The sequence below is a fragment of the Diabrotica undecimpunctata genome, chromosome 1, assembly GCF_040954645.1.
Source record: "Diabrotica undecimpunctata isolate CICGRU chromosome 1, icDiaUnde3, whole genome shotgun sequence".
In the NCBI taxonomy this organism is placed as follows: Eukaryota; Metazoa; Arthropoda; class Insecta; order Coleoptera; family Chrysomelidae; genus Diabrotica; species Diabrotica undecimpunctata.
This window is the reverse complement of record NC_092803.1, coordinates 46,360,233-46,372,888: the sequence shown is the minus strand read 5'-3', so window position 1 is coordinate 46,372,888 and position 12,656 is coordinate 46,360,233. Positions and strand designations below refer to the sequence as shown.

General features: G+C 31.5%; 1 protein-coding gene across 1 annotated transcript; it reads left to right on the top strand.

Annotated features, from left to right (window-relative positions):
- Positions 1 to 1,404: 1,404 nt before the first annotated feature.
- On the top strand, positions 1,405 to 4,401 carry LOC140448849 (protein dj-1beta-like). The gene is made up of 2 exons (XM_072541970.1): positions 1,405 to 2,200; positions 4,243 to 4,401. Exons 1-2 carry the CDS (start codon positions 1,533 to 1,535, stop codon positions 4,286 to 4,288), a joined length of 714 nt encoding a protein of 237 aa, XP_072398071.1. The 5' UTR covers positions 1,405 to 1,532; the 3' UTR covers positions 4,289 to 4,401.
- Positions 4,402 to 12,656: the final 8,255 nt, after the last annotated feature.

Below are 12,656 nucleotides of genomic sequence, written 5' to 3'. Positions count from 1 at the left end.
TGGCTGTATGTATTCTTTTTTAATGGGTATGGACTGCTTAAGTGCTTACCTACATCGAAGTGTTGGTTATTGTAGTAAGATAATTGACAGAATGTTGGGAATTTTCTTTTTTTTTATCGTAAAATGTATACAAAGGTAGTCGGAAGAAAAATAGTCTTAACACCATTTAATTTCCTTATAGGGATTACAAACAATACTTAAGAATTGATATTTGATATTGAATAATTTTTTTTTATTTTTCACATGCTCAAAGAGTTTGTATTTTCGATACAAGCTTTATAAATATAATAGATTCCTTTGTTCTTTCTCCCTCAAGAGTTCTTTTTGGCTCAGGCAAAATAATTCTGTCTGAAGCTACAGAACAATATAATGTTGTTTAAACAACAATTTATATAAGGGTGTTTCACGACGAGATTACACTATCTCTATATCGGAAACTACTTACACGATATTTATGAAAATTGATTTATGGGGATTACAAATTAGGACAAACTTAAACGAAATATTTTGATAGATATGCCACTTCCGGTTACACTGGAAATGAACAACCACTTTGGTGTTTTAAATCAAACACCCCATATATTTGTATAAGTACCTCAGTCGTCAGACGAAAATGCCACTAAACCTCTAAAAATAATACGAATAAGATGAATTTTACTGATGTCAATTTTTGGATCCCAAAAAATATGCAGCAAAGTTTACCACTCCTACCCGCTGGCTTCCCCTTAAAACGGAAAAAAATCATATTCCCTCATATTTGTTGCCAACACTCAAAATCAAAATTTCATGTTATATTTTTTGAAGATTAGGCTCTAACAATGAAAATTTCATAGTGTCCAATCCATGCAGTGATACATTTTAGGTATCACAAAAATTTGTAAACACATAAAAATTGCATACGAATGCAGCACTCTTAAAATGTGAACTTTGGCTTGGAACCTTTAGCCACGTAATTGCATATAAATATTAGTACTCATTCGTTCAGGCTTGTACAGGGACTACATTTTTTACGCTCAGGGGTTCATCAGTGACTTTATTATTACACGCAAGACATAAGCCACAGTCCACGGTTCGATAAGTGGGCAACAAATAGGTACACATACAAAGAAAATATTTTTGGAATGGATATTTCCTTTGAATATCTAAGTATATGGTATCCTACTATTTCTGTTGAAATATCTATATAAATACACACATTTATGAGAAATTAGAAACGGAAATTAATTTTTAATATTTTTTAATTATTTTAAATTTAAATTAATAATTACTGTTTGAGTTTATTTGATTTTTAACTAAATCATAAGAAACCATAAACTTATTTATTTTTTTGTACTCATAGTTGTATGGTTGTATAATAGACTGTATGCTAAATTAAATATCGTGCGAAATTTTATTTAGTTATCTACTTTGCCTACCATGACATAACCCATAACCTCAACTTGACATTGTCATAACAAATAAGGTCATTCTTTTTTAATTCGGCCGGTGTTTTTAATAAATTGATTGTCATACGAGTCAAAGTTCATTAGTGAATGTATATAATTTCAAAACTTGTCACTCGAGTAATACCCAAAAGTCAAAATTTGTTACCAATTGTTTTCTTGGGTAAACACTGGTATTCCAATTCCAGCATTATGGCACCAAAAGCCTTAATTTTCTTAGCATCTGGAGCTGAAGAGATGGAATTTGTGATTACAGCTGATGTTCTAGTAAGAGGAGGAGTAGATGTTACAGTAGCCAGTCTAACAGATAATAAACTAGTAAAATGTAGTCGAGGAGTACAAATTCAATCCGACATTGCTATAAAAGATGCTAATAGTAAAGGACCATTTGACGTAATTGTTCTGCCTGGTGGTCTAGGAGGTACAAAAGAAATGTCAGAGTCCAAGGAAGTTGGCGAACTACTGAAGGGGCAAGAATCTAGTGGTAGGATTATAGCAGCAATATGTGCTGCCCCATTAGCACTCAAAGCCCATGGAATTGCCAAAGGAAAGAACTTGACCTCATATCCTAGTGTTAAAAAAGATTTATTGGATGGCAGTGAAGGTTATCAGTATAAAGAAGAGAAAGTAGTTGTCGATGATAAACTAATAACAAGCAGAGGACCTGGAACTGCTTTCGATTTTGCTTTGACATTAGTTCAAAAGCTTGTAGGAAAAGAAAAAGCTAAGGATGTAGCTAATGGAATCCTTGTATCATGGTAAATTATTCTTTAATGCTATAAAACATTTTGTGGTTTACTTTATCACTTAAGAAATGTAATGTTAATGTTTTTTGTTTAAATAAATACAAAAATATATAAAATTGATTTATTTTTATGTTAATTATAAAGCAAAAGTAGGTATTTTATTTCATAAACATAGTATAAGTACTTAGATACCTAGCCAGTGCTTTAATTCTATTTTTTAATAAGTACTTGGGTTTTTAAACTATGTGTTGTCTGTTTTGGGTATTTTGATGAAAGAAGCAAAATTATTTTAAATATTGAACAATCATGACAGATGTGTACCTTATTCATATAAATATTTTATATAATATAAGTATATTTGGTAACTTGTTTAATGTGAACATGCATTGTATGTACACTTTTTTAACCTTAATTTTGAATTTCTGTTGAATTATAAATATCTAGTGCTATAGTGCTTTATTATATCTGTCACCTTGAGTGGTGTCCGTTCAGTCCTGTTGTTTTTCATCTTTATCTAGTATGTTTTGTAATATTACTCTCCATATCATTTAAAGCTTTTATCTTCCTCTGTTTTACTTCCAGAGTTGCCAACACATTATATGTTTATTCAATTGTTTAAAACAAAATAATACCTACTAATATTGTTGCACTACAGTTTTAAAACTAAATTTATAAATTAAATAGTCCCTTCATTCATTACTTTATGCTTATAAAATTAAACTTAACAGATTTCGAACAAGAGTATTGTAAGATTTTTATTAATATCACTGTTTATCAATTCTGATATACTCTATGTTACTTATTAATATACTTGGGACCTCCAAACTGACTACAAACAACAGACTAAGTATATTATTATAAAAATAATGGTTGAAGAACTATTATCATCGAATTCCATAAAAAGATCTGACATAAAAACTGTAAATTATACTATAACAGCAGCAGCTAAATATTACATAGTGATAATGGATCTGATGTAGGAGAATGGTTCATAAAATAGGAAATTAAAACTAATGGAACCAAATCACATATCTTCAAACTAAAATAGAAAAAAAAGAGGTTAAATCTTTGTAAATGGGTATATTTTAAAAAAACCCTTAAAAGGGCTACATCAAATAACACGAATGTTTTCGGAATAATAATAATTCCATCATCAGGTTAAAAATACAGGTTAACATGCCTGAGCCACCAAAATATTAGGGTAAAAACCCTTTAAAATACATAAGGTTAACAAAGATTGTACATAATGTTGTTATTAATATTTTATGTTTAATATTTAATTAAATTTTACTTCAGGTAACATACACCCATGCCTTAAGTGAGTTCCAGCGTCCGGAGAGTAAACTTCTTCAAACTGACTTCAGCTGGTAACTGTTACTACGGTAACTAACTGTAACAGTGAGTTAAGGGTTTCTTAAAATATACCCATTTACAAAGATTTAACCTCTTTTTTGTGATATGTGGTATACAGCCAGCTGCAGGAATTATTTTCCTTGTGGATTTTTTTAAAATAGAAAGGCATACACAAATATGTATATACTGAAATACTTTGTAGTTGTACTAATAAATCCAACATTGGTGATTTATAATAATCTTCATTAAAAATTTTCAGATAGGATAACATGCTTATCAAGCCTAATATGCCTACTATTCAATAAAAATCTATTATTATTACCATTAATTATTACTTATTAATATTATATCTATAATATTAATAAGTAAATAGTATACATCATTAAATAGTCCCCATTTAAAGTTACTAAAACATGTCAACTCTCTTCTTTAACGACTAATACAAATGCTATGCAAAAGAAGACCATAGAATAGGGCTGAAATGATGAGAAATATGCTTTCCTCATTGGAAAGTCTTGATGACACCAATTAAGTAGCTATTAATAAGAGAAGCTATTTTCTTGTGGCATCTTAATACAATTTACAGTTTTTAATAGGAATTAACCACAATTTTAGTTTAAAATATGATTATTATGATGTTTCCATTTCCACTTTTGAAATCGTTCTCAAAATACAAATTAAACAAATTTTGTTTTTTATAGGGCAAACCATACAGTTATTGGACACTCAAGAAAATTTCAACTTTAAAAATTCGTAATTCACATTGTTCTCTGCAGATTGAATTGAAATTTATACAAAAGGTAGTCTAAACAGTTTATTACAATATGGATAAAAGGATTTAAAGAAGGTGTTAAATATTTTTTGTCAATATATATCTATTAAAAATAGTTACAAAAATTATAGTTATTGGACAGTTTATTTAGTTACAGGACACTCAAAATTAGTTATTGGACGACTGCTTTAACACAATAAAAAACTAGAAACAAATGAAAATTACAGGAAAAACCTAAGATTTCTGTGCGGTATGGGGTACCTATATACAGTTGACACAATTAAATTTTATAAATGCTTTTGTGCTTCTTTGTATTGAGTGAAAAGTTCGTCAATGTCTTCATCCTCACTGTCTTGGTTACTGTCATTAGCATCAGAATCACTATCCTGGAGATTGAAGCAGTTGTGACATATAAATAGATCACCATCGTTAGGTATATGCTGTCTATGATTAACAGGAATACAAGATTCGTGATAATAAACATTACAGTCATCGCATTTTAATTTGTTCAATTGAATATCATTTGAACAAATAAAACATTTGACTTTTTTTGAATTCTTTTTCTTGCTACACTGGTTTATGGTTAATTTTTCTTCTCTTTTCCGTTTCCTTTCGTGTTTTTGTTTTTCCTGCTCTTCTTTTATCTCCTCCTTTTTCCGTAACATTTCTTGATATCGTGCAGATGTAATAGCAAAAGGAAGTCGTTCCGTGTTACGTTTATTTTTTCTTTCCGGTACAGTAGGAGAAGTTAAAAAGTTACCCAACAATTCGTGTTTAACAATAATTTTACTTGTAGAGCGTAAGTCATAAACATTAGTTTTATATTGTTGAAAATGGATATCATTGGTACTGCTACTCTCAGAAATATTTACATTTTCAATACCACTCTGTTCTGATGTTTTTATTTCAGTATTTTTAACGGGAGATGTGATAACCACATTTTGAATAATATTAATGTTTGTGTCTCTATTTTTTAGATCCATTGGGTTATCCGAATGTTTTGGATCATGTTCAAAAAAATTCCAAATTTTGAACAACAAATTCAAATTATCATCGCTAGGTAGATTATTCTTTGGATTTTCTTTTAAATTCTCTAAGCTATGAACTTTTTCAGGACCTAAGATATTTACAAAAGTATTATAGTCCATCTTGGGTTTCTTTTGATGATCTGAAATGATTAAATTTTTTACTACTTCTTTGCCTAAACATTTTGTGTAGTCAATAGCATCTGCATTAAATGGAAACAATCCGCAAGCCTTGAAACCATTTACTACTGTTTCAGTTTTACAGCTTTTTTTATAGCTTGCTCCAATATAGAAGCAAATACAACCTTATTCACTACCCCTCCTGGATGCTGTTCTTCCCATTCTCTCACTGATTACCGCCAAGCTTCTTTTAATGGACGGAAAATAGAAACGTCACAGGGTTGTAAAATCCTTGTGGCGTTAGGATAAAGTGCAATCACTTCAATCTGCAGTTCATTACACAATACACTTAATTGGTAACTTAAGTGACTCTTGTGCCCATCTACAAAAAGAATAACTGGAAGCTTAATATTATTTTCAATTAAGTGTGGGTAAAAAACATTCGCAATATACTGATAGAATGTCTCTGCCGTCATCCAACCATTATCGCTTCTGCCCACACCCCATTTAGGATTAATACCTTTAGCAACCTTTTCAGGAATACGTTGATAAGGATAAATAACCATAGGCACGCAAATTTTACCGTCTGCTGAAAACGTAAACATCACAGTGACGTTTTCTTTTGAAGAGCTTTTTTCAACGTTATAAACATTTTTGGAACCTTTCATAGCAAATACTTTTCCAGTAGATGGACATATTTGAAATCCTGACTCATCTCCATTAAAAATTCTTGATGGATCAGTTAGAACTTCTTCTAAATGTTTTTCTTTAACATAGGTTTCAATATTTTTAAACCAGTTTTTGATGTCTCGTTCAGATACACAAGCGCTAGCTGCCGTCACACCTTCACTTGTCCTTCTAGAAGCCCCTGGATGTCGCTTCAAAAATCTCTAAAAAAAATCAAACGATGAATACAGATTAAAATACATTTTTTTGGTGACTTACTTTTAACCATCCATCTCCAGGTCGATTATCTTTAAAGTTATTGGGGCGCGGATTTTCGATTAAAAATTTTTGCACGCTGCTTTTTAAATCATTAGCCTTTTTGGGGAAACCTTTTGAAGCAGTTTCTTGTATCCATCTGGAATATTGAATGTAAAATAAAATAATGCTATGGGTTAAGATAAATTAAATGAATTTACCTAACCAGAGTATTCTCCTCCTCGCAAGTTAAAATAGAAGACGGTCCAACTGTATCTTTATGTTCCGGATGTTTTAATTTAAATTCTATAGAGGACTTCGGAATTCCATATTTTTTTTCAGCTGTTCTATACGATTCAGTGCCATTTTGGACATCCTTAACAGCTTCTATAAGTTTCATCTTATCATATTTTCTAAGTTTAGGCATTTTACTACAATCCTAAAAAATCCATTTTTAGTGATTGGACGGTCAAATTTAGTTATTGGACAGCTGTCCAATAACTGTCAAATCGATTTCTAAATTAATTTTACTGCTATCTCCAGTTAATTATACGTAAATCCGTTGAAAATTGTAGAAATATGTGGCAAGTGTAGTTCTCTAGTGATTGGACAGGTGTCCCATAATAGAATTAAGCAAGTTTTCTAGTTTAGTTATTGGACAGATGTAATTAAATCCGAATTAAAATCCCTATTACTGTACCAGATCTACCTTAGGGACTATAAGTGCCTTTACTACACCCTTTTAAATAAAAATACAATCTTACCTTAAAAATACCACGTAGTTTAAAAAAAAAAGTCAGAGCAGATACTTAACACAATGCTTAAATGTCACTTCACTCACATAACCTAAAAATATTTACCGCCAAAATCACAGAACCCGTTAAAGGCAGAACATAGACATAAGAATGAACGTAATATAGAAACGAGTAGTGCCACCTAGTGAAATATACTCTTGTTGGCACTTGCAGAAATCTTATTCTCTTACCAATGTCCAATAACTGTCTCGTGTCCAATAACTGGCGTTTTACCTTAGAAATACAAAAAATACTTATAACTGTGTATATGTGGTATATGTACATAATATCTTTTTATTTAATGTTTTAACAAACAGTATTTATTATTTATTATGGCTGAATGGATTATCAAGCAATCCATAGCTATAAAAAAATTCTTTTAATAATTTAATTTTATCTGACACATTTATATTGACAATCAAAATGGAAATCAAAACGTCAAAATAAACTTATTGTGAACTAAAATTGTGGTTAGTTACCAACAAAAATCGTAGAGGTGGTATATACATTGCTTTTTTTTGTTGTTTCAGTTTTTACAGAATTCTAGCATTTTATATTTTGTCTTTAATAATTCTTCTATTAGCTCACATCTCATATGTTTCTAAATTTTCATTATCTGTTCTAAATTTGCATTCTTAGTATTCTCTCCCCACTCAATGGCTCTATGTATAATAAATATTGGTATTTAGGTTAAAACACCAATAGTGTAACATATATATTCCCTAAGTTTTAGTATATAATAAAGTGTTTATTATCCACGCGGAAAATGAATATCTGCTGTATACCATAAATTACAAAAATTTTGAGTTTTGAAGATTGCAGTTTGTTGTCATCCAGGATAATTCGAAGCCCGAATCAGTATCCTACCTCCCCAGGACTTTTTGTTGTGTTCCATGGTCGTCCAAGATCATTTACAGTTTGTGTGGGACGGTGTTTTTGATCCAATTCCAATCCCAAAAACTTCTTAAAGGAAATACCAGCCAGAGTGATATAAGAAAAGAAAAGCGTTTCTTTCTATTCAGCAAGAGGATTCTTTTAAATGGCGTCCAAATTCACATAGTTTAGGAACCTTCTTGTGTTTTGTTGTCCAGGAAATCTATGTAAGTATTTTCTTGATTATTTTCTTTGAAATTACCCCTTTCAGTCCCTCCTTTATTCACTTACTTACGACCCAGCTCTCCAACCAAATCAAGAGTGGTCGTTTCAACCCCCTATAAATTATACCCAATCTGGTAGGCAAATTATAACTGTTACAAGGTTTAAAATACTTAAGACTGTATTTTTATTTTTGCGAAAACCAAATTGACATTCAGAAAACATACCATTGACCTCAAAAAAATCTAACATTTTTAGAGCCATGCACTTTTCCACAATTTTCGAAATAATTGGCAGTAGTGAGACTGGCCGATAATTTTCTGGCAGGTTTGAGTCCCCTTTTTTGAATATTGGACAAATTATTGCTTTTTTAAGGACATTATGTTCTTTGATGCAGATATTAATTAGCTTAGTAAGTGGAATTATTATGATTTTTTTATTGTTTTGATCAACTTTACATTCAGTCTAAGATTGTCACGGATGTTTTTATTCTTTTAATATATATTCAGGGATTCTACAGTATTCACTGCCTTCCCTCGCTCAACTGTTTTCATCTCTCTCTGTTGTCCAATTCTCCATTGTTTAGGCCTCTCTTACTCATGGCGTCGTCTACTTCGTTCCTCCAGGATCTTCGGGGTCGTCCTCTTTTCCTCTTTCCTTTGGGGCTCCATTCGGTTATTCTCTTTATCCATCTGCTGTCGCTAGTTCTTCTTACATGTCCATACCACTTTAGTCTTTTTTGTTCTATATACCTATGTTAGTATGTCTGTTTCTATTGATGTTCTTTGCTTTATTTCGTCATTACTTCTCCTATCCATTCTTGTTACTCTGTGAAGGAGCCCTTTTGTTGTGGTGAAGTCTCCTATGATTCTTGTTTCCATTTTAATGGACACTTTATTTTCTTTATACAGAGCTTTTGTAGCTTCTATGAGTTCCGTCTGTATTTCTAATTTGTACATTGCCTTCCATAGTTCGGACCTTGGTATAGAGTCATACGCCTTTCTTAGGTCCACAAATGCCAATTGTATATCTCTATTTTTTGCTTTTTTCTTTTCCAACAGTTGTTCCAGTGTGTATATGTGGTCTATGCATGATCTTCCTGCCGTGAAGCCTGCCTGATCCTTCCCGATTTTGCCTTTTATCGTTTTATCTTTTCTCACAGTATCTTCCCATATAATCTTTCCATTGATGATATTAAGCTTATTCCTCTGTAATTTTCGCATCGTTTTCTATCTCATTTCTTAAATATAGATGTCATATATGTCTCCGTCCATTCCTTTGGGAGCTGTTCTCCATTTATGGCTTTCTGAAATATCCATGATATCATCCGGTGTAATTTTTTTGAGCCGTACTTTATAAGCTCAGGTGAGATGCCTCCAGGTCCCGGTGCTTTCTTAGTTTTGATTACTTTTATGGCCGTTCTCATTTCCCTATCTGTTATTTCTATTTCTTGTTGTGGGGCTCTGCTTCGTCTTCGCCTGTTTTCTTTTCCAATGAATTGTGGTCTTTGTTTTGTTAACAATTCTTTGTAATAGTCCATCCATTCTTTGTCCTGTATATTTCCCACTTTAATTTTTTCTTTTGAGTTTTGTTTCAATCCACTCAGTACTTTCCATGATTCCGAAGTTCTTGTACCACCCATGTTTGTTTCATTATTTAAGCAGGTTCTTTCCGACTCTTCATTCTTTTGTTGTGTTATTTGTTTTTTCACTTCTCTATCTTTTTCTCTATATTCTTTATAAACTTCACGTTGTTTGTAGTCAACCATTTTCTGTATAGTTGCTTTTTTTTCAATTATTCTTGTTGTTGGTTTGTTTATTTCATAATAGTGCTGTTTATTTGTTATATGTTCTTTTTCTCCAGGGTCTTCGAATGCTGCTTGTTTTATACTCGCCTTTATATGCTCGTATATTTCCTCAATGTTGCCGTATCTGAATTTTATTAATTTTTGGTCTAGACGTTGTTTGTATAGTTCTCTTATTGATTGTTCTTGGAGTAGTTCTATATTGTATTGTTTTCCCCTATAGTCTTCAACGGTTCTTCTGTAGAGATGTCTTGTTATGTTTTCAATTAATGCCCATTTTTGCTGTCAGTAGTTTATGGTCAGTTCCACATTCTTCTCCTTTTCTGATTCTCACATCTTTTATCCTTATTGTAATATCTTGTTTGACTATTATGTAGTCTATTATCGATTTCAGCTTTCGTGTTTCTTGCGTCCATGTATATTTATGAATATTTTTATGTCTGAAGAATCCGTTGGTGATTTTTAGGTTGTTTAGTTCGCATAATTCAATCAGATCGTTTTGTTCATCCTCTCCAAACCTCCCCACTACTTTATAGTTGTCTTTCCTTCCGGTTCTTCTTTTAAGGTCTCCTGTTATAATTATCTCTACGTTCTTCTTGATTAGCTCTATTTGGTGTTGAAGTTGTTCCGTGAAATTTGCTTTTTCTACTCTCGACGAATCGTCTGTTGGTGCATATACTACGAGAGCATAACTGTCTCTTTACCGTATGTGTCTATATGCATTTTTATTATCCTTTATTTTATTTTTTAAATTATTGATAATATCCCGTAAGTACTGTATTGAAAGTTACTTGTTGAAGTGAAAGACACTTGTGGAAGTGTTGAAGTATGAAAACAAAAGTTTTCAGTGTTTTATTGTTAGATAAAATGAATTTCCATCAAGTAACAGTCGAATCCATCACTGAATTATATCTGTTTGATTCAGATTTGAAACTGGGATATCTTTGACGAAGTTGGATGCTATATGTGGAAAGTAATCATTTAAGATATTTGGACTAATATTAGAAGGTTGACTAGTATTTTTCTTAATACTATGATGTTCATTTATGATTTTCCACATATACTTTATTGGATTACTAGAATTCTTGATCATGTTGTTATTTGCCATGTTTTTTTTTATTCCATATTGCAAGTTTGTATTGTATTTTAAAGTCTTTATATGTCCTGTCAATGTCTGATGGCTGTCACTGGTTTTTAATCTGTTGCATAGCTTTTAAGTTATTGTTAAACCAATTAATTTTATTAGTTTGATTCTCTGGGAGAGATTCCAAATACGCTTCTTTAAGAACATTCATAAATCTGTTAAATTTCTCATTCACATCCATTTCTCTCACATTCACAAAGTCCCAACTTTTATTAAATATCTGATATAAGATATTAAATATCTGTTTCTGATATGAAACAGAAATAGACCTCTCTGTGTAATTGGCCTGAATGTATTTTTTTTCCCTGATACTTATTAATTTAATGCAATGTAAAACCAACCTGTTGTCCTCTGTGGTCAGAGAAACCCAGTTCACATACTCCGGCCATCTCACAATATATCTCAGAATCCAGGAAAACGTTATCAATACAGTTTTTTCCTCGAGTCGGCTCAAAAATTGCTTGATTTAAATTGTAAGCTCCCAGTACATCTTGTACCCTAGATGTATTGATTTCATTTGTACAAAATTTGAAATTGAAGTCACCTGCCAAGACAATAAGTCTCCTCGTACCAACACTTTCATCTAAAGATGTTAAAAATGTGTCAAAATGGCCAGATGGGCTTCGATATAAACATATAATACTTACATTTACCTTCTTTAAAACAATCAAACAGTATTTAATACACTTATATAATATAAAATTCACATTACAATTAAACACATTAAAATTCAAATTCTCCCCAACAAAAATACATGTTCCTCCTTCAACTGAATCCAATCTGGCTAAAAAAGCCGTCAGTTTAAATCCCTTGTGTTAAAGTGGACTGCTTGAATCTCCTCTTCCTTCAGCCAATGTTCCTTTATACAAAGAACATCAATCTTATTATCTGCCATGAAAGCCTCCAGTTCATCTACTTTATTCCGTAATGATTGCACATTTGCATGTAGAATCTTTAGGTTAACGTTTGCTTAATTTACTTAATAAAATCATACAGGATATGCCATTCAGAACATTTGAAAGATAGTCAAAAAAAAATAGTTTCTTCTCATAAGATAATAATAAATGTAGCAGATGCACAAGATAACGGTACAATTTATTAAACAATATCTGAATGGGTTAAAAAGGCTTAGCATCAACATCGTCTGTAATCTGGACTAGATCGTGGCCTTTATTCAAAAAATATCTGAGGCCAGTTTTATTGTGATTGTAGATTCTTGAATTTTATAGGCAAAAGCTAAGCGGAGAAAATAAACAATTTTACTTATAATACCTTAAGAAATTATCTCTAAAAAGCCACTTACCCCAAAACAAAACTAAATCGGCGGAAAATTGGTCAAATTCACGCAGTTCGGTCTAACAGATCTACCGAGTTATTCGTGTGTGATGCGAAATGTACACACCCAGTCAAATTAATCCGAGGCCCGTGCTAAGGTATCAT